This window comes from Lissotriton vulgaris, chromosome 10 (genome assembly GCF_964263255.1).
Source record: "Lissotriton vulgaris chromosome 10, aLisVul1.2, whole genome shotgun sequence".
Taxonomy (NCBI): domain Eukaryota; kingdom Metazoa; phylum Chordata; class Amphibia; order Caudata; family Salamandridae; genus Lissotriton; species Lissotriton vulgaris.
The window spans coordinates 37,577,688-37,599,889 of NC_141698.1; the positions used below are offsets into that span (position 1 = coordinate 37,577,688).

Sequence of the window (22,202 nt, forward strand, 5' to 3'; positions counted from 1 at the left end):
TGGAACATCAGGGCATGTCCCTGGTGGTTCAACACATGGCAGGTTCTCTGAATGCCAGGGCAGACGAACTCAGCCGCAGGTGTATGATGGATCACGAATGGCGTCTTCACTCGGATGTGGTGTAAGGTCTCTTTCTGCAGTTGTGAGAGCCTTGGTTAGATCTGTTCACCACCGAAGAGAACGCTCAATGTCAGCAGTTCTGTGCTTTGGAATTTCCAAGGCGGCACTTGCTCAGTGACTCTTTTCGTCGCAAGTGAAATTGTGTTTTTCTATACGCCTTTCCGCCTAGACCACTTTTGCCCGGAGTGCTGAAGAAGATCAAGCGCAACCGGGCCCAAGTCAATCTTGTGGCTTCAGACTGGGCATGAAGAATATGGTATCCCGAGCTCATCGATCCTCCGTCAGACTGCCTCTTCGGGAGGATCTTCTGTTGCAGCAACTGGGGACGGTCCTCCACCCGAACCTGTCCAGTCTCCACCTCCTTGCGTGGAGATTGAGCGGCGACAGTTGACAGCTATTGAACTTCCTCCTGAAGTCTGTTATGTTATCTTGGCAGCCAGGCGTCCCTCTACTAAAACAGTATACGCCTTTAGATGGAACAAATTTGTGGCATTGTGCGCAGCAAAAGCTGTGGTTCCTCTTTCTGCCCCTCTTTCTGAGGTTCTCCTCTTCTTACTTTCTTTGGCCTACTGGGAAAGGGTACCATTGGAAAGGGGAGATTCTCCCCTTTCCAACAATATCTCTCCTGTCTGTTTAGGTGCTCGGGGGACGTTTCAGTTTCGTTTTCGTTGCAATGACGATTGCGCACCATGTGCGCGATCGTAGGCCTGGGGAGGCTGAGGAAGCTCTTTCCCACCTCCTCAGGCAAAGAAAAGAATGGGAAATCCCTCTCCTGTCTACAGCAGAGGTATTCTCTGTCCATGTGCTCATGACTGAATGGTTCCGTCATGAGTACAGGAGGACTGGTGCTCATGACGGAACCTTTCCGTCATGAGCACCCAAAGGGTTAAGCAGCAAGGGTACATTACATTTGTAGCAGCATTATCATGTGCAAATACACAACAGGGAGGTAACCGTTAATCACCTCTAGTGGATCTAAACCTTAGGGCCGATCATAAAAAATTACTCACACAAAAAAGGGTGTTAACATTAGATAAAAGTTGTAAAAACAATGGGGCAACACAGGCCTTTCTAAAACTCAGTTTTTTTAAGGACCTTTGAGAAACACTCTTCTAGGATGCAAGAAATATTTACAAAAGAAGATAAAATGAAGGGTATCCTGAGGAGACCCTGAGTCGCAGCCACAGAGACCTCTATCATATGTGTGTGGAACGAAGCCAGAAGGGGAAGCCAATAGATGATGAATTTGATTCAATCTACAACGAGTAATTAAAAATCTATTGTGCGCACTTGTTAAAATAGATAAGTATGGCTCCATTCCTTGCATAGATTTTATCAAAGGGTTTTCTGATTCCCTGTGCATCGCCGTGAGCTGCCATATTTAAAAAACAGCTCTTTAATGGCGGTCTTATCCCACGGCTTCATGTTGTCTTATCTGGAAAAGATATGTGCTCTTCCTAAAGCGGTGAAGGTATCCTTGATGTATTTTAACAAGGGTATTTTAAACGCGTGACCAAGGGAGAGGCAATCCTGAATTATAAGTCTGTTCAATGCAGATCTTCGCCCAACATAACAAGGGTTTAACTGCAACCATTTCCATAATGTACCTGGTCTCTAGTTCCTCATGTATAGAGTATGAGGCAGTGCTCGGTGAAACTTTCAAGGTAGATCTAAAATATTTCTTTTCAGCAGTTTGGAGTTTACTAACCGACGTGTACACCCAAACCTTGCTGCCGAATAGAGCTTTGGAAGTACAGAAAGAGTTATGAAGTTTTAAAATTATCTCAGGGGACCAAGTGCTAGATGTAGGTAAATCTAATTTACCGATTTATAAATACCGAATTTTACTGATTCGGTATTTATGAATCGGTAAATTAGAAGGAGGCAGATGTAGGTAATTTTTAAAATACAATTACCGAATCTGTAAGATTTGGTATTTACCGATTCGGTAAATACCGAATCGGTATTGCCCATTGATTCCTATGGGCCTTGAAGCCCATAGGAATCAATGGGAAATACAGATTTGGTATTTACCGAAACGGGAAATACCGAATCCTGCAAGGGTGCAGGGGTTGTCACTTTGACACCCTCTAGCACCCCAAGTACAGGCTTGTATGACATGTGGCACACATACATGCCCTAAGGGCATGTCTGTGTGTCACATGGCACAGGTGTGCATGCACAGATGTGCATGCACACCTGAATTTGGTATTTTACCACCCAATAGGATTTGGTGGTAAATACCGACTCCTAAAGGGCCTGTGGCACTCTGTGAAGTGCCACCTACATATTGATTTACAGAATCGATACATTTACTGATTCGGTATTTTACTGATTCTGTATATTTACCGAATCGGTAAATTTACCGATTCTGTAAATCAGATGCCCCCTACATCTGAAAAGCCAAACACCGGTCGGAAACGGCCGAAATCGGCCGTTAACGACCGGTATTAAGGCGCTTACATCTGGCCCCAAGTACCCAGTCTGTGACCATAGTTTGCAATTGCTCCTGTTGATCTCGCCATTTCTACAAGCTTCCCCTCCTGTAGGTTTTTTAAATTAAGTTTCTCGTCAAATAAGATGCCCAAATATGAGAAAGGAGGGACTTTTGCTAAACTGTGTCTGGAAAGTTTGTAAGAATTATGTCTGGTGCTCTGTTTACCGATTTCCATGACATATGATTTAGATAGGTTCGGTGACAGATCCATTTAGTTCATAAAAGACATGAATCCGTCAAGTAAGATCTGCAAGCCCCTCTGTGTACCCGAGAGAAGAACTGCATAATCCGCATACAATAGAACGGGGACCGGTCTCGCACCTATCCTAGGGGTATCGGCCTGTAGGGCCATCAAGGATGCCTCCAGACCATTAAAACAATGTGAACGAAAAAGGGACTAATATAAATCCCTGCCTGGCCCCCTCTAGAACAATAGAAATTATCGGTGGTATTCCCCTCCTGGGTATATCTAATTATAGCTGTGGCACATCGACCCCCAAATCCCCTAGCAGTTTCCATATCTTATTGGGGTTCACCTGATCAAAAGCCGCAGTGAAATCCATAAAACCCAGGAACATCACTCATGGTTTAGCTAAAGTGTATTTAGCAGTTAAAATGTAAAGGTTAAGACACTGGCCTGTGGTGGATTTTCCAACCCGGAACCCATACTGCACCCCGAGATTATTCGATTGGCATCTATCCAGTCTGACATCCTATTAAGGAGCACCCAAACAAGAACTTTCACTGTAGCGTCTGTAAGGGATATGGTATGGTAACAGTGTGGGCTATTCCAATCTCCCTTCTTAAAGACCGGAACGATGATGGCAGAAGACCAAGAAAATGGGATAACTGATGATGCTGCTGCATTTAAGACCCTCCCTAGGAGTTGAGCCCATACCTCCGAATTATAACAAAAGAGTTTGGGAGGAATCCTATCAGGCCCCGGGGCCTTATTTTTGGATAATCCTTCTATTCCCGTTTTGACCTCAGCCAAGGTGAAGCACATTGTTAACCTTGCCAGGACTTGCCTGCAAAATGTTTTTCGGCTATTATCCAATAAGCTTGTGTGTCTGTAGTTGGAGGGCAGGTCTCTATTTCCATTTTTAAAGATTGGGATTATGGCAAGACCCAGCCAGGTAGATGGAATACTATGTCCCCTCATAATAGCATTGCTAGATTAAAGATTAAGGTTAAGGGACCCATAATTCAGTATGTGACAAGAATGAGTCATCCGGAATACCATCTAACCCAGAGGTCTTTTCTTTCTTCATTTGTTTGAGTGCCTTCTCTGTTTCCATCATAGTGAAATATGTGTGCTCTCTCTGTACAGTGTCCCCTCCCCTTTCAATAGTTACTATATTTACTTACTCCAATACAATTTCCTACCTCTGATTCTAATCCTGGTGCATTTCTTGACCCCATCCACTTTTAAGTGCCCTAAAGTGTGCTACCCATTATCTGTCTGCCCTACCGTCTCTAGATGATGGTCATTTGTCTGTGTGCCATTTGCCACTAGCTTCCAGAAAGCCTTCATGTTCTTGTTTGCAAGTGTATTAGTGAGTTCTGTCCACTGTTCTGCTTCCCAGCTCCTTTTAGCTTTAGTCAGGATGTTTTTATAATCCTTCCTAGAGGCAATTAATTCAGCATGGCTACCCTTCCATGTAGGCTCTAGTAGGCAACTTTTTGCGAGACAGCATTCTTTACTGAACCAGCTGGGTGAATTTTTTTGAGGAAGGCGTCCCCTTTTGCCAACGTTTTCAAAGAGGGTTTCAATTGTGTCATTATTTGGCAATGTACAGTGACAATTTCTGACGAGCATTTCTATACTTGCTTTTGAACATTACCCTTTCCCTTGCTAAAACTTTCACTAGGGTATCCCTGCTGCTCACCTTGAGAAGATGTTATTTAGTGACCACTTTTCGGAAACAGTTAAAGACCAGGTTGTTTTAGTTTGTAGACCCTTGTTGCACTTTATCTGGCTTCAAGCATTGGGAAACCCTGTGGGGGTAGCTGCTGGCTATATAGGTATAGAGCGGGAATATCGACGGGAAAATATCGCCTTACCTTAATATCGCCGCAGAAATATCTACAAGAAGAAATATCGATGTCAAAAATATAGTTTGACAAGAATATCGACAGACAGGTAAGAAATATCGATAATATTAATATAGCTGTAATAAATATCGTTTACAAACACATAGTTTACAAAAATATCGTTATTTAAATAATTATAAGTAATTTAGTGTTTTTTATGAGTATTGTTAGTTAAAATAGTATATTTTGTAGCATTTTATTAGTGAATAATGTATTTTATGTTGAATTTAGTGTTAAAAGTTCCGTAGCGGGTTATGGGGTTATAGGGGGATAGGGTGGGAAGTAATTTAAATATAATAAAATAATTGATTAATTAAAGTTTTAAATTAATATACATATTTTAATAATTCTTAGTTAATTAATTTCAATTTGTTAATTGATAATTAATTATGGTAATTAATTATGTTATTTTTTTATTAATTTTAGGTGTGTGTACTGGAATTTTACATAGAAAATGTAGTGAAGTAATTACATTTTAATTGAATAATTAATTAATTAATGAATAATTGATTATAATTAAATACATTTTTATTTTTAAACCAGTAAATAATTTTTAGTTTGTGTAGTGGTGTTTATAAGTGTATATGGTGTGAAAGCTGAAAAATAATTAATTATGTAAATATTTTGAAAATACAATACAAATCAATAAATAATTAGAAAATATTTAATGTAATTGAGTACTTAATTTTAGGTGTGTAGGTGTTTGTTAATAATAATATATTGTAATGTATATATTAAATAATTTTATAAACTACATTAAATGTAAAACTAAATTTGACAGATGGTTTATTTTATTTTTTGAGTTCTTGCGTTTTCCCTACTGTTGTACTCACTGGAGTGGTAATAGTAATTTTTACCCCTACGCTATCCAAAGCTTTCCCTACTGTAGCATCCTTTGGAGTGGGAATAGTAATTTTTACCCCTACGCTATCCAACGCTTTCCCTACTGTTGCACCCTTTGGAGTGGGAATAGTAATTTTTACCCCTACGCTATCCAACGCTTTCCCTACTGTTGAACCCTCTGGAGTGGGAATAGTAGTTTTTACCCTTACGCTATCCAGCGCTTTCCCTACTGTTGCACCCTCTGGAGTGGGAATAGTAATTTTTACCCCTACACTATCCAGCGCTTTCCCTACTGTTGCACCCTTTGGAGTGGGAATAGTAATTTTTACCTCTACGCTATCCAGCGCTTTCCCTACTGTTGCACCCTTTGGAGTGGGAATAGTAATTTTTACCCCTACGCTATCCAACGCTTTCCCTACTGTTGCACCCTTTGGAGTGGGAATAGTAATTTTTACCCCTACGCTATCCAATGCTTTCCCTACTGTTGCACCCTTTGGAGTGGGAATAGTAAATTTTACCCCACGCTATCCAGCGCTTTCCCTATTGTTGCACCCTCTGGAGTGGGAATAGTAATTTTTACCCCTACGCTATCCAACGCTTTCCCTACTGTTGCACCCTTTGGAGTGGGAATAGTAATTTTTACCCCTACGCTATCCAGCGCTTTCCCTACTGTTGCACCCTCTGGAGTGGGAATAGTAATTTTTACCCCTACACTATCCAGCGCTTTCCCTACTGTTGCACCCTTTGGAGTGGGAATAGTAATTTTTACCTCTACGCTATCCAGCGCTTTCCCTACTGTTGCACCCTTTGGAGTGGGAATAGTAACTTTTACCCCTACGCTATCCAACGCTTTCCCTACTGTTGCACCCTTTGGAGTGGGAATAGTAATTTTTACCCCTACGCTATCCAATGCTTTCTCTACTGTTGCACCCTTTGGAGTGGGAATAGTAATTTTTACCCCTACGCTATCCAGCGCTTTCCCTACTGATGCACCCTCTGGAGTGGGAATAGTAATTTTTACCCCTACGCTATCCATCGCTTTCCCTACTGTTGCACCCTTTGGAGTGGGAATAGTAATTTTTACCCCTACGCTATCCAACGCTTTCCCTACTGTTGCACCCTTTGGAGTGGGAATAGTAATTTTTACCCCTATGCTATCACGCGCTTGAGTGATTTCGAATATTCAACAAGATGTCCAGTAATTGCTGATCAGTAGAAGGACGACCGTTAGGTTTTAGCGACAATGAGAGGAGTCTCAGTCAAAGACACGCCGGACCGTAAACGAATTAGGTTCAGCTTGAAATCACTCCAGCGTTAGGTTTTAGCGACAATGAGAGGAGTCTCAGTCAAAGACACGCCGGACCGTAAACGAATTAGGTTCAGCTTGAAATCACTCCAGCGTTAGATTCGAGTAACTCTGGCACAAAAAAGGATTCATCTCTTTTGCCTTCCAACATCAAAATCCTTCTAACATCAAAATCATTGGAATTTTCTTTTGAATAGAGAGAGGATTTATCTCTACTTAAGTAAAAAGGGTCATCTACTGTATGTAGAATTGCTTTGCCCTGATGATGGTCTTATGATAAATTCCTTAAAAGACCGAAACGTCCACTACTTAGTCCAACTCTGCACGTGATCCATTGCTCCATCTTTGATTTTCTTCTGATTTTAGCTGAAATCATTGTGTTATTTTGTATCTGCAGTCTGGACTTCTGTTTAGATATATCATAGGAGGAAACAACCTATACCTTGATTATCTAATCAATATCTGTTTATGTACCCTATTTTATAAAAATGTTTTTCTCCTTTTTATAAATATTGTTTGTCTTGAAAACAAATAATAATCTTCAGACAAAACAAAATCCTGTTTTTTTGCATTTATTTACTGTGTTAGTGTGGTAACACTGTATTTACTGTTTTTCTTCTTCTTTGATTGAAGTTATTGATTCACTACAGCGATTTATTAAGAATAGTTTTAGGAACCGTGATTCTTATAACAGGTCCTATGAACGCTGATAAATAGTTTTTGAACAAAATCCCTTGCTGGCCCCCTTTCTCTTATAACACATATTGCCTGAGCCCGCAAGGGTATATTGGGTTGCTCACCTACATACTTTATCTGGTATATGAGGCTGGCTGAAGAAATTAGGAGCAAAGGAGTCAGGGAAGATGTAAATATTGAATGGGAACGGGGAGGAAAGGAAGCTGTGAAACTAATTGAAAAAAGTAAAAAATGATTACTCTGTATTTGTATTTTTACAGAAGGTGTAGGAATATGTGAGCGAGAGGGAGAGTTCTAGAGAGATTTATAGTAAAAAGGCATACTTTATCAGGTAACAGAAGCGAATGCCAAGACACTAGAGAACAAGAGATGTTTCCAGGTCTTGTTGTCTTCACCTGAGCAAACAGAGAATTACGTTCTGAGGCAACAGGCAAGAGTAATAAACCCTAAAGGCATACAATAAGATAAGGGAAGAAATAGAAAGCGAGAACTAGAGGAAAGCGAGAAAGAACTTCAGGAAGTAGACAGTAAACTACTAACAGAGAATCAGGTATAATTACCCATACTTGTTATTTGTTTCTGCCCGAGCCATTCGGTCCCCTGGGGTGAAAGCTCTAATAGAAAAAACACAGAAAGACAGAATCATCTGGAAGTGGACTTCAGTGGACCAGAGTGAAGAAACGGAAAGGAAGCCCTAGTCCTACTTACAAGATGATCTCTATTTAAATAAAGCCATAGTCTTCAATGCATCCAAAGTAGCATTTCTTTTTAGCACAGTCTCGGGCGCGTTACACGGGGCTAGTAATTCTAATTACTGATCCTACTAGAATATAAATAAGATTTGAAATGGGCCTATTAGTAATGCATATAAAGCATACATTACTGGAATCATGTTCATGAGCTATCATAGTTCTTAGTCATTCAATGCTACTTGCAGTAGCTCTGTTTCCATCCAATTTGAGTAACTTAGCTGCCTGCTTACCTCTGTTATACATCTCATAGTTAAATATGACTACATTGCTACCTTTGTCATCGATCTTGCTTACTATTTTTTCTAATTGTTTTTCAGTTTCTGTATTATCACGTTGGATCTAACTTTGGTGTTTTTTGTCAACTTTCATAGTTCCTTCAATTTGGCATTATAGAAAGTATCAAAACAAATTGTCTTCCTTTTTGATTTAACATTTTGATTTTAGTTTTAATCCACTATTTTCACAAATGTTAGAATCAATATCCTACTCTCCATTGTTTTATACGTGAGCACCCTTTCCCAGTACCTCATGCTCCAATTGAAAATGATTTGTAAGAGCATCAAATTCTCCAACTGTTGGATCCATTCTCATTATTGGTTATGTTAGGCTCATTTTACTTCTGTTGGTCTACCTGATCCATTGCTCTGTATAGTGATGAAACCTTTGAATATTTCCTATTATCAAGTGGTCTGTACTCTCTTACAGGAAAGATACTTGAATGTCGAAGATCATCGGATCGTTCTTAAAGATGCGTTTGTATTGCTGAAGAGACTGGAAGACACCACTGAATGCCCCACGTTGGTCAAAGAGGTGCACACAATTCTAACATTACTAGAAAATAACATGTACTCAAGACTTCAATGTGGATAAAAATGAATGCCTATGTTAAGTATTTTGAAATGGAAAATGGGTCCTACAGAAGAACAGTACCTTTTGTAGCCTACAGTAACTATCTTCTTCACAACAGTTTGTGATTGTAAAGTAGGCATCCCACTTCAAGAAGGAGGCAGCTTTGTTCCCTCTTTTACAAGGAAGGGTCCAAATAAGAAGCATGCATAACATTTGAGGAGGTGGAAAGGGAAACTAACAAGTAGTGTAAGAAATAGTTACCTTCCATTGGTGTTCAATAGAGTGTGTGTATCATGTTTCCAAGCCACATAATACCCCAAAGGGGTACAGTTTGCTTGCTACACTTTGAGTGTGGGGCTAACATTTATTATACACCCTGGCTCTAAAACAAAACACAGCTCCTTGAGTTTGAAGCAAGTGTACATGGTAGCCTCAGTGAGAGTTCAATAGAAAAAGAGACAAATGAAGGTTATATACATCAGTGCCGCAATACACCATTATGCAATATCATCAAGCTAAGAATTGAGTTAGAAAAACTCAGTTGTCATGAACTTCTAATTCAAATGGTCTTTCTACCCTTTTAAATGAAACAGATTCAGATTTTTGGGACACTGTTTTCTTTCCACTTCATCGATCAATATCAGGCTGTGGTAATAATACCCCGCCTTGAAGAGGTCCTCGACTGCAGTGGAACTACAAAAAAGTGGCACATTGGTATTTAACAAACTATTTCTTAATTGCCTTATTTGACAAGGATAACAACAATTTTTAATTATCTGAGTGGGTGGATTGAGTAACATGAATGATAGCGTGAATTGTATACTATACCTGACAGATTTCACTGGCTTTGCAAGTATAAGCTAGAAGCATAACCATTGGTGATGGAACAATTTTCAGAGTGTGGGTGCTGCTATCAATGTTACATCACTTAAGCCACAGGATTTGTGAAAAATCAACGCACAACATAAAGGACAAGTGTAGCACATGATCTCTATCCATTCAGCAGGCGAATGCTAGGGTTGTAGCATGTGTCCAGTGGTGCGTTTTGCAACATAGTGTCCCAAATATAGGAATAAAGCATAGAGTGTTAAAGCTCTGCTATGTACAGAGTACACATTTTATTTTTAAATGTCCCTCTGAAATGGCTATTCAATTTGCATCATGCATGCAGTTTTACTGCTAAACCAATATGAAATAGAAGCAATGAGTGGCAATTTGGTTTTAGTGCCTATTCGTCACACAAGTAAAGTGTCTTGGTTTGTTTTGATCCTATCAAAATCTTTGTCTCCATCACACTTCAGAATTAGAAAAAAATAATCTCTCTTATATGCAACTGCAAATTTTTACAATAGTTGACTTTTTTTAACACAAACTTTATTGCATTTTTTAGGATATGAACGCTTTTACATTAATGACTGACAAAGGAATGACATTTATCACATGAAATGAGTTACAAGAGCCCCCCAGGCCTCCCCACCACAGCGACTAGTATGCAGCAAGGCATGGGGCAGGCTGGCTGAGCAGCCCAGTGAGACTCAATAGCCTCAGCCTCAGGCTTATCCGCCGCCTCTGCCGCCATGGGGCCTCTACTAGAAAGCAACACAAGCGCCACTGCTGAGAAAGGTTATTTACAAACAAGGATAAGTCTAAACGGATGTTCAGAATAAAGCATAAACAACCTGCAAAATCATTTGGCAACTGGGAATTTATTCCTCTTTCAAAAATATTTTTGTTATAAGTAACACATTGTTTTTTTAGTGCATGGAAAAAACGACAGTTTTTTTGTATATATATATGTGCAGTGAACAACAATTACATGTAGAGAACTATTTACACACTCTCAACATTCATGGCCTTCCAATCATACGAAACACATGCATACACAATAATCAGTAAAACGATGCAAACAACAACTAGATACAAAAAGGCAAAAATACATGAAAACACGTATCGGTCATAAATCAGTTGGATGAATCCCTTGGCGTTTTTTAGAGAGATATTCCTAAAGTCTTTTCAACTCAATTTCTGAATAAGAGTACTCTTCTTAGAAAGGTGGTACACAAACTTGTTTGTAACGCAAAAGATGTAGACCAGATACGTGGGAAAGGTGGTCGACGCGTTTCGAACCCTTATGATTAATAGGGTTCTCCTCAGGACCTGTACTGGTTCTGCACTGACGTCAGCGGCTGTCTTGACGTCTAGTCCATGCTTCTCGTTTTTCGCGGAGCGGGCTTGATTTTCCGCCTCTGCGGGTTTGACAACGGGTCCTTCTTCCTCGGAGTCGTGCTGCAGAATGAATCAGAACTGCAGAGCCATGGGGCCTCTAGGCAGAGACAGGCCATTGTGGCCTGTGGTCCCCTTTTTGGCCACCATGATCGTCTGGGGCTGTCGGATGATGATGAAACCTGGCAGTGAACGCAGCGGCGGCTCCTCTGGAATGGTAGGGAAGTGTCGCCCCACTGACTTGGAGCCAGCAGCTGAAAAATAAAACAATATTTTATAATTGTTTTTTAGTTGCTGGCTGAGCCAGCGTTTATAGGGAGGGGCGGGGCTGGGCCATGGGAGGAGGAGTGGTAAATGTACACTACTGAGAGCGCTTGTCTGTTTGGCCGACTGTCTTAGGCCGGCCAATCAGACATATAAAAGACCACAGACTGCCTGTGCCTAAGCGAGCATTAAACCAGCCCGCTCAGGCCAATCCCTGGGCTGTTCTCATGCTATTGTTACTAGCATGGCAGCAGCTTAGGAATTGCACAGGGAGTGTCTGATGCTTCCCCAGTACCTGCTGGGGCCAGGAAGCGGCAGAACACCGATGCGGCCAGCAGCTTCAGGTAAGTAATTTTTTTTAATATTGCCCCCGCCCATTCGCACCCCCTCTACCCACTCCACCACTTTATGTTTGTCAATTGTCACTGAATGAAAGGCAGCCAGTGCCGGAGCTTCCTAGCTGGGCAGCCAGCTAGGTTGCTAGCATGGCCATGCACCACTATGACTGCCAAAGATTCCAGAATATATGACATGTAATTATTTTTCCATCACATTATTTGTAACGTGTATCTCAAATAAGATGATCTTTGTCCTTAGAGGAGAAGACAGACTTGTAAAAAAATGGGTGAAAAAGAAACATGAAGTAATTGAATGATAATAAGTGTGGAGAAAACATAGTAAATACCAAAAGAAGGAGTGCTTAACAGCAGGGTTTGTAGATTAACATAGGTAAGAATCCTGGCTTCAGGAGGAGATAGTTCCACAAGTTTTAAGCCATTACAGAAAATCTGCAATCACTACTAGTGCTAAATGTGGGCTGAGGGATACATAGCAAGGAAAAGAAGTCAGATCTAAAGTATCTTTTAGGAATGTGTGGAGGGATGTTCCCATGCAAATTGAATGGGCTCTTCACATGAGTGGCTCTTTAGAGTACTCTTTAGAGTATAGAATGCTGAATTGAATCCCATCTTGGTAGCCAGTGGAGACATATTTAAAATCTGTACTAAAACCAGTGGTCAGGTGGCCATGATTTTCTGTATAAGTTGAAGTTGAGTGAGTTTATAGGCAGATGAGAAGAATAGTCACTGGCACTGATGAGTCTGGAGTTATTTAGAAAGTGAACAATTAATTTGTTGAGGTAGGAAGGATTAAAAAGGTATTTTTTGAGTTGGGGTATGGTGTGGAATCCACTTTTGTTGATGGCATTGATCTATATGGTTATATTATGGTTGCTATCCTGGATCACACCCAGGTTTTTCATTCTACAGGTAATTGTGTGTGAAGGTCAAATAAAGTTGGTGAATTATGAGTCACTGCAGGAGACTTGTGGAGATGTCAGAGCTTGCTGTAATGACACTGGTATTGACACCATTCTGCTTTAATCTGTTTAATCTATTCTATCCCTACATTGATTGATGTCTTGCAAAACATATTGAAAATGTGAAAAGGGAATCCCCAGTAAAAGGCAAATTTGTGTATCATCAACATACAAATGTTAAAAATGACTGAGGTCACTGAGGAGGCATATGCGAGGAGGTATTTAGTTATTGAAAATTACAGCAGCGAGCAAATTTCTTTAAAGTCACCACAAGAGTCGAACTGTGAATGATCTTAAGGAGTTGATTGTCGCGGTTGTCATGGAACTACTTTAAGCATGCAGAGTTTGGATTGTCTGCCCAAGTGGTTTAGTGAGAAGCGATCAAGCCAAGTACTCTGGTTGACTGCGTAGATCACAGCTGACAGGTTGAGATGCCGGTTCCTTTGTTTACATTGTGAAGTGTGTGTCCTTTGAGGAAACTGGCCAGTTCCAGTGCATAGCTGTGTCAGATTACTTACCAGAAATGAGCTAGAAACTGATTAGCTAATTAGTAATTATTTGACATTGGAGGCAAAACTATTTTCTCCAGTATTCTGGGCACGTAGGGCAATATATAGCTATTATATCTATATCAATAAAAATTGTCCAAAAATAGATTTGCCATTCCTCCAGATTGAGCCCATTTGGCTAATATGGTCTCAGCTTTAAGGTTTCTGACTATCTTTCCCACTGTTTTATGCACTCCCCCCTCAAGTTTCTACTGTTTCACAACCAGATTGCAAATAGATAAAGATTTAGGGCCAGATGTATCAAGCTAAATTACGATCGCAAACGCTGAAATTCGCAGAATTGCAACGCTTGAGATCACAATTCAGCTGTGTGCAGTGTAGGAAAGATAAACCTACTCGCAAAGGAAGGAATCACATAATTTGTGATTCCCTATTTTGCGCAAGCATTTAGAGAATTGCAATTAGCGATTCCCTAAATTCTATTCTAGTAGCCATCGCAAATTGTGATATTGCTATAAGGAATCGCAAATTACCACCAACTTCAAGTTGGTGGTAAATTGCAATTACCTTGAAAAATGCACTTTTTAGAATTTTTTTAAGTGCCATGTGGCATACATACAAGTCCTTAGGGCATATATGTGCGCCACATGTGCACACATGCAGATTTCAGTGGTGCAACAGGGTGTCCTTTAGGAACCCTTGCACCCTTGAAATTGCATGCACAATTTGCGAGTACCTATTGGGTACTCGCAAATAATTTTGCACGCAATTCCATTCATTCCTATGGGCCTCTTGGCCCACAGAAATGAATAGTAAGCCATTCCTTATTTGCGACTCAAAATTTGCAAGTCGCAAATAAGGGATGTGTAGGAATCGCCAAATATTAGCAGATTCCTATATACATTGCATTTTGCGAGTCTATAATAGCGAATAGGTAAAATTCGCTACTATAGACTCGCAAAATGTAATGTTGATACATCTGGCCCTTGGTTCACTCATATGGGCCAAAATCTAACTAGTTACTTCTATGCATTTTATTCACATGTTCCTGTATCCTCTTCTGAATGTTGTTATATTGTGCTCTCTAACTAAATGGGATAGCAAGCAGGCTTTAGGATGTAGACCACAAAGTAAAAATTGCAATTCTCAAAATCATTCTTTGCAAATTATTTTTCTTCCTGACTGCTCACATTTACAAATGCTAGGATACAGCTCCTGCAAACTCTGGGCTGGCAGTTTAACAATTTGGAAATATCAATGCGATGTTTCTGATAGCCTTTGAGTTGCAGGACTGCTCTTACGTTATTTCTCGAGAGTGCTAACCTCCTTGGTGAGTGTTTAAGATTGGATTTAATGTGAAAATGTTACCAAGTTCTATGTAATATTATTCTGAATATTGCTCTGTGGAAAGGAAATAAACTCACTGCTATCCTTATAGGGTGTTAACCGTTTTGTATTCAAGTTTAAAGAGGTTTCCTCTTGCTAGCACTTTGGAATCAGTGACCTGGAGCACTTTCTTCAGGCCATCCTTGTACTTAATTAATATGTTCAGCTTCCCTTTGTCACGCCGAGGTATATAGTGCTCATCAATGGGGTGGTCTCAAATGGTGGCTAGAAACCGTGCACCAACCTTTGCAACCTGACTTGTATTTTGTAATGCAGATGAGGTACTGCTCACCAATATTGAAAAATGCATATTCAAAGACGGTTGCAATATCCCATTTAGGGATCAGAAAGACTTTTCTAACTTGTAAAAGTGTTTTTGTACATTGTAAAAAAATTGTTTTGGTATTGCAAACCATGTTATTTTGGGAATCACAGGCTTTGTGACTGGGAAAAGACTTTTGTACACCTGTCCATCAACACATCTGTTTCTGAGCAGTTTCTGTATGTCTTCAGTAGCTTCATACATGTTTGAGAACTTTTTAAACTTAAAGGGTTACCACTTCAACCATGTAATTCAGTGGTTTTGCTTTGCAGTCAATCAATGTTATTATTCAATCTTTTATGTTCAACAGTTGTCAATATGCACAGTTTATTTCTGACTTGATTGTGTGAGTATATTTCAGTCTTAAATTTCCATCATCAGTGGAGGCCCATAGGAATGAATGGCAATTACCGAATCGGTAAATACCGATTCGGTAAAATGGGGGACACATTCAAGGGTGCCAGGGTGTCACTTTGACACCCTGTTGCACCCCTGAATCGTGCTTGTGTGCAGATGTGGCACACATACATGCCCTAAGGGCATGTATGTCTGCCACATGGCACAGTTGAAAATGCACAGATTTGCATTTTCAAATGTATTCCTTATTTACCACCAACTTATAGTTGGTGGTAAATAACGAATCCTAAAATGTGAAAAGCACTCATTTGAGTGCTCCCTACATTGCAAATTCGGTAATTTACAGATTCGGTATTTTAAGGAATCAGTAATTTACCGATTCCTTAAAATACCGAATTGGTAAATTACTGAATTTGCAATTTAGGCCACCTACATCCCAAATGCCCAATACCGGTCGGTAATGGCCGAAATTCGGTAATTTCGCCGTTATCGACCAGTATTGGGCCACCTACATCTGGCCCTTAGTCACTTACTATCACACCACCTTTGCTACTAGTATTGATTGCTATTTGTAAATCATTGTTCAACTTCTCTGTAGGCAAACTTTCTTTCTGTGGCAAGTAAAACTTTTTGTGTGTTGTTTTCAACTTCCACAGAACCTTCAGTTTGATATTGTAGAAAAACATCAATCCAATCCATATATTCCTTATGGGGACCACGTTTTGATTTAACTTTTAATGCGTTCTTTTCAGAAATGTAGAATCAATGATCCATGCTCCAGGCTAAAGTAATTGAGTCTCTTTTGCCGGTACCTTGTGTTCCAATTGATATTTACTTGCTATGGCAATCAAGTTCTCAAAGTGTTAGAACATTATCATGGTAATGTTAGAATTATTTTTCTGCTGTTTTCTGACTGGTGTAGCAGATAGATTTTTGTGCAACTTGATGAAACCTTTAAATATCTTTTGATAGCAGGAACTCTGTTCGGGGGAATGGTCATGGTGGCTAAGATGGTGGATGAAATTTAGGACAGTTCCCGTCCAGTGCTTTTGGAGCCTGCCTTCCTCTGACTGTATCCATCACAATTCTAGCAAATTCCTGGAAGAAGACATGAGTGGTGGAAGACCTCACAGGAGTGCAAAGTGCCTCAGTGGCACAGGGTGACTACTAGATCATGTGGCCCAGGTAGAGGGTGGGCCTTGAGTACTGTGGCGTTCCTGCTGAGTCATGTCGGTTTGTTGGCCTGGAGCGCCAACAGTGGCATGTCATCACGCTGGGGATTGCTGGGCCTGCGACGGTTTGACATCTACCGTGACCTGCCTTCTGGAGGTTTCAGCTTCTGTGCCCTGGAATTGATGTGACAGGTGGTCAAAGGCCTTCTGTGGCAGATTTTGACTTGTCCTGGAATTTGGCGCGCTCTTGGGTGAGAGCTTGTGCCTGCTACCTTACCTGGATGGACTAGCCTGCTGTTATCGCCCCAGCCTCATAATAGGGTGAGCACCACAGCAAAGGGTTGTGGTTGGAATGATATGAGACTAATCCGCTTCCTACTATATTGTTCCAACCTCCGCTGAAGACTGAGTCACTCACCCGCAGGGAGCTGAAGATCCTTTGGATGAACACTGGTGCCTGAACAGAAGTGGACTGGGGGCCCTGCTTACCATTTTGCTGTCACAAGGGAGGCCCGGATTGGCCAATACAGGCATTAGTGGGAATACCTCTACGATTGGGCACCCAGTTGACTGCAGCAAGGGCACAGTGCTGGGGATAAGTCTCAACATGGATCCAGTGTATCTGCCTTATTAATGCCGGAGACTCTTAGCCTGCTTTGCTGTGATGGCCTGTACCACCCACGAGATCTGGATGCTCGCACTCTTGGCCTCTAGCTACATTCCTGCTGAATGTGGCCATGGGTGGCAAGTGGGCCTGACAGCGACTACTCACAACTTGTTCCCATATGCGGGACCGTACTCTATGAACGCAGTCTCGCTCTCATCCTTTCACACTCGACTGCTGGTGACACCCATAATTAATGTTCACCACAGGATTTTGGTGCCAAGGAAAAACTCAAGTCAGCTAAGCTAGACACTCAACTGTTAGTGGAGGCTCTAGCAGATACGCGGTGGACAAAATGGATGCCATCCTTGAGGCTTTTCTAACTAAGGGGATTGATTCAGTTAAGGAATGGTCAGAGGCTGGAATCCAAGTACATATGTGCAAAAACAAATTACCTCTGACACCATAAATTAAGCAAACGTGTATCTTCCCATACGATTTTTTAATTAACGTTGGGATATATACATTTATATTTTTTCATTTTTCTTATTCAATTTGCAAAACAATCATACCCATCATAGGGCAAGCTAGACCCAAACTTTCTTATGTTCTCAATATATACAGTTAAACATTGAAAAAAACTCTTTGTTTCCAAGGAACAGTGTGTCCGACAATTATATACAGTGAAACAACTTAAATATATAGGGCCAGATGTAGGAGAGAAAATACCGGTCGGTCACGGCCGATTTCGGCCGTTACCGACCGGTATTTAGGATTTGGCATGTAGGGGCCATCATTTTACAGAATCGGTAAATTTACCGATTCTGTAAAATACCGTATCGGTAATTTTACCGATTCGGTAAATCCACATGTAGGTGACACTCCTAAGAGTGTCACAGGCCCTTAAGAATCGGTATTTTACCACCCAATCTAATTGGGTGGTAAAATACCGAATTCAGGTGTGCATGCACATCTGTGCATGCACACCTGTGCCATGTGACACACAGACATGCCCTTAGGGCATGTATGTGTGCCACATGTCACACATGCCTGTATTTGGGGTGCTAGAGGTTGTCAAAGTGACACCCCCTGCACCCTTGCAGGATTCGGTATTTACTGATTCGGTAAATACCGAAAGTTACAGATTCGGTAATTCCAGATTAAAATATACCTACATCTCCCTGCTTCATATTTACTGATTCATAAATACCGAATCGGTAAAATTCGGTATTTATGAGTCGGTAGATAGAAGTTACCTACATCTAGCCCATAGTGCTTTGTACATTCAAAACGTGTATCAAACAAACACAAATTCTTCAAAGGTACATATACAAAAATGAACTTTACGTCCAAAACTAGTCCTATTAACTTCTAGACATGGGCAAGGGCAGATTGCTATATTCTACTGTCCTCAAGCTTTTACTGCTTTTCTCGCCAGGGGAGAGGTCCGAAAGGTGTCTCAGAACACGAGAATAGACCCTAGATTTGGGACTGATTTAAGTCCAATTTTAGGACCTGATTTCAACTCGGTGCACCCGGGAACCTCTCTCGAAAGGGGCCAACGCGTTTCGACCTTCTATGTGGCACTTCTTATAGTGAAGGTCTTTGTGAGGGAAGAAGGATGTTCAGAACTGGACTTGTGTACCGTAATACTTTCTGTGGGCCCACGTGGGCTGCACGGATGGAATCCTTATTCTTCTTATCTGTGGTGTGAGCTTGTTTCCTTGTTATGCTTCAGGGTCCGTTTTCTGGTTTGGGCAAAGCGAAATCCTCCCTCAGGTCTCTTGGGGTGGCGATCCGTGTGGCGCTGCGGCCTCAAAGCGTCCCGTATTTCTTTTACTTGCGCGTCTCTCCTGCTGATTATGCCGGTGTTTTTGAATAAGAAAAATGAAAAAATATATACGTATATATCCCAACGTTAATTAAAAAATCGTATGGGAAGATACACGTTTGCTTAATTTATTGCGTCAGAGGTAATTTGATTTTGCACATATATCCTTGAGGCTTTTGTCACAACTACAGCAATAATAGATGCTGTTGCCATTATACTTGGCCTATTGCAGGCCGAACAAAAATGGATGGCTGAAAAGATCACATTATCTGAAAGAGTGCTATGAGAACAGACATTTGATGCAGCAGCTGCTCCAGGATCTGATGGACCTTCATGGACTGATCATCGGAAGATGTGGAGGGCTGCTCATGACACAGCAACATCAAGGTGGGTAGCATGTCAGGGGGTAGGACATTGTCAAATTTCTGAAGAACTTCATCAAGACCACATTGGTGCTTCACAAACGTTCTAACTTTTTTCTCCATTGAAAGAGCTCATTGGACCCTTCCAAGGCTGATTCTTACCAAGCTGATGCCTTTTTAAGACAGAGATAAATACTCAAAGCTGCCAGACAGAATGGTTGGCATGAAATATACAGTTTCCAACACGTAGTCCTCCCTGATTTTATGCTTACTGTCCCACATCAATGGGCATTCCTTTTAGGAGGGTCAATAAAGCTTAAAGAGATAGGACTGAAATGTTTTTGCTCTTTCCTGTGAAGTTTGTGACAGGTCAGGATGCATTGGCTTAGGAGTGTGCTGAGCGGCAAGACACCTCATGACAGACTTAGTGCCCTGCTGTTAACTGGAGCATTAAAAGGCTAAACACAAGTGCAGAAGATCCAGATTAAAAACTGGTGGGGCTTTCTCTCTGGCATCACTTATCCGTGGGAGCAGGTCCTGGTAAGCCTACACACAGCTCTAGTCAAAGTGGCCTCCTCAAGGAACCTGTTAGAGACCCCGGCTTCCATCTCAGCTGATACCTTTGCAGGCAAAGACAGCTTCTTCCATTTGTCATCTATCCGTGACTTATGATCCAACCCAGCAATGACCCTTCAGGCTGCCAATGACCTCCTGTGATGGAGGGGTTCTCCACTGGATTGGCTATAACATGCTGCTCTGGTTTGATGATTACAGGTTTCTGATTTATATGCCACAATGCCCTTGCTCGCTTCCTCTACTCCTTTCCTAAGTGCTTGGCAATGCTGTGCTTAGAATCATCCCCCCATGTTCCCGTTTTAGGGCAACTCTGCGCACACTGCTAGGCAGCCCTGTAATATTTCTTGCTAGCACTGCCTCCCTAAGTGTGAGTTATGTCCGGGGTGCATGGGAGTCCTGGGCAAGACCCTTACTTGTCGCTGGCTGCATAACAACCAACCAAATGCAATTGCGTAGATCACTAGTATTCTTGGACAGTTGACAGTTTACATTCTGTCCTTAGTATTGTTGTTCTACTGTTTTGGTTACCACTGGTAGGGATTGGTGGGTCCTTATGCTACTTGCTCAACCACTACGGAGGCAGTGACACTTTTTCTTGATGACAGTGGTACTTGAGCCAAGCTCACCACCAGGTAGTCTTTATATGATCACGTGGAACATCAGGGGGATGCATACTGTGAGTAAGCACTACCAAATCTGCTCTCTCCTTAATCACAGGGGGTGAACATAACCCTACTACAAGAATCCCACTTAACTCTGACACAAGAGGCCAAGCTTCATATGCATTGGCAGGACCAAGCCTTCCTTACTCATTTTTCAGCCTGCTCTGGGCAGGGGGGGAATCGAGGCTATGGCAGGGGTCCTTTTTTAAATGGGTGCAGTACAGTTTGACAGGGATGGCTTATTTGTCTTGATGAAGGACAGCTATTTATGCTCCCAACGCAGAACAACACACATTTATGCACTGGCTATCTGAATAGCAGGCTAAAAAGGTGCATATTCCATGGATCATAGGGGGCAACATTCATTGCATGTTAGACACCACACTAGACAGATTGCATTCATTGCTACTGCAGGCTCAGACCTTCCACAACGCAAAGGCACTGGGACACTGGCTGGCACAATGGTCCATGGCAGACATGTGGAGGTTCTGCAACCTTGAGTCAGACTACACAGCTTATACTGTGCCTCTAGTGGGCCTGACTTGGGATTGAGTCAATCCTCCTATTCCCTTGTGGCACCTTCAGCGCTCCATGTTGGAGAACATGGAATTTTATGCTTCTTTGAAACAATCGATGATTATTTGAAGGAGAACAAGGTAACAGCATCCTCCTCTAAGACCTAGTGGGAGGCATTCAAAGTAGTCACATGAGATAATTGCATTCATGTTACGGGTTGGGTTGCACAACAACCCTGAAAATGAGCAGTGCAGAGTTGAAGACTCCCATGTTCAAATGTAAGTTAAGGCAGTGGGGACCCCCTCTCCTGGACTCCCTTAGGGTTGTGCGTGAAGAACAAGCCGTTCTATCAGAGCGGCTGTGTTGTTTAGGTTATAAAGCTTGTACCACCAGATCTCACACAGAGTACGACAGGGCAAGCAGACATTTGGCATGGCTCGTCAACTGCGATAATATGCACACACCTATTGAATCAGTCCAAACCGTGTCAGGAACTGCCCTGGATTCTGAACAAGAAATTCATGCAGCCTTTATGAGTGCTATGGGTTGCTCCAAAAAGGCGAGGCCAAGAGCAAAGATGTGTCAATAGAGGTTGTGTTCAGGGAGCTGCCATTGCTCAGAGCCACTCTGAATGGAATGAAGAAGTAGATGCCCCTATCTCCTGCCAAAATTCAAGCTAACTCCTGGCAGGTCATCAGAAACTGATGCATTTTCATTAGAATACTGGCAGACCTATGCCGAGGCTTTAGTGCCAAAATTGTCTTGCTGTCATGAAGCAGGGCATATTGCAGTCGTTACTTACTGAGAGGCCCTGATATACTGAATACCTAAACCAGGCTGCACCTCTTGACTCCCTCCTTATACCGACTGATAGCTATCCTGAACTCTAAGTACAAAATCCTTAGCGAAAGTTTAGCGGGCTACGTGCTAAAGAGACTTCACA

At 41.6% G+C, this 22,202-nt stretch overlaps 1 protein-coding gene across 12 annotated transcripts in view; it reads left to right on the forward strand.

The window, feature by feature from the left end:
* LOC147684447 (uncharacterized) overlaps positions 1–22,202 on the forward strand; it is a 1,151,265-nt gene that overhangs the window by 1,088,149 nt on the left and 40,914 nt on the right. For all 12 annotated transcript variants that reach the window (XM_086940377.1, XM_086940386.1, XM_086940376.1 and 9 more), the window contains one exon: positions 9,014–9,118. In XM_086940377.1, coding sequence (XP_086796503.1) covers positions 9,014–9,118 — 105 coding nt within the window. The remainder of the gene's footprint in view (positions 1–9,013; positions 9,119–22,202) is intronic.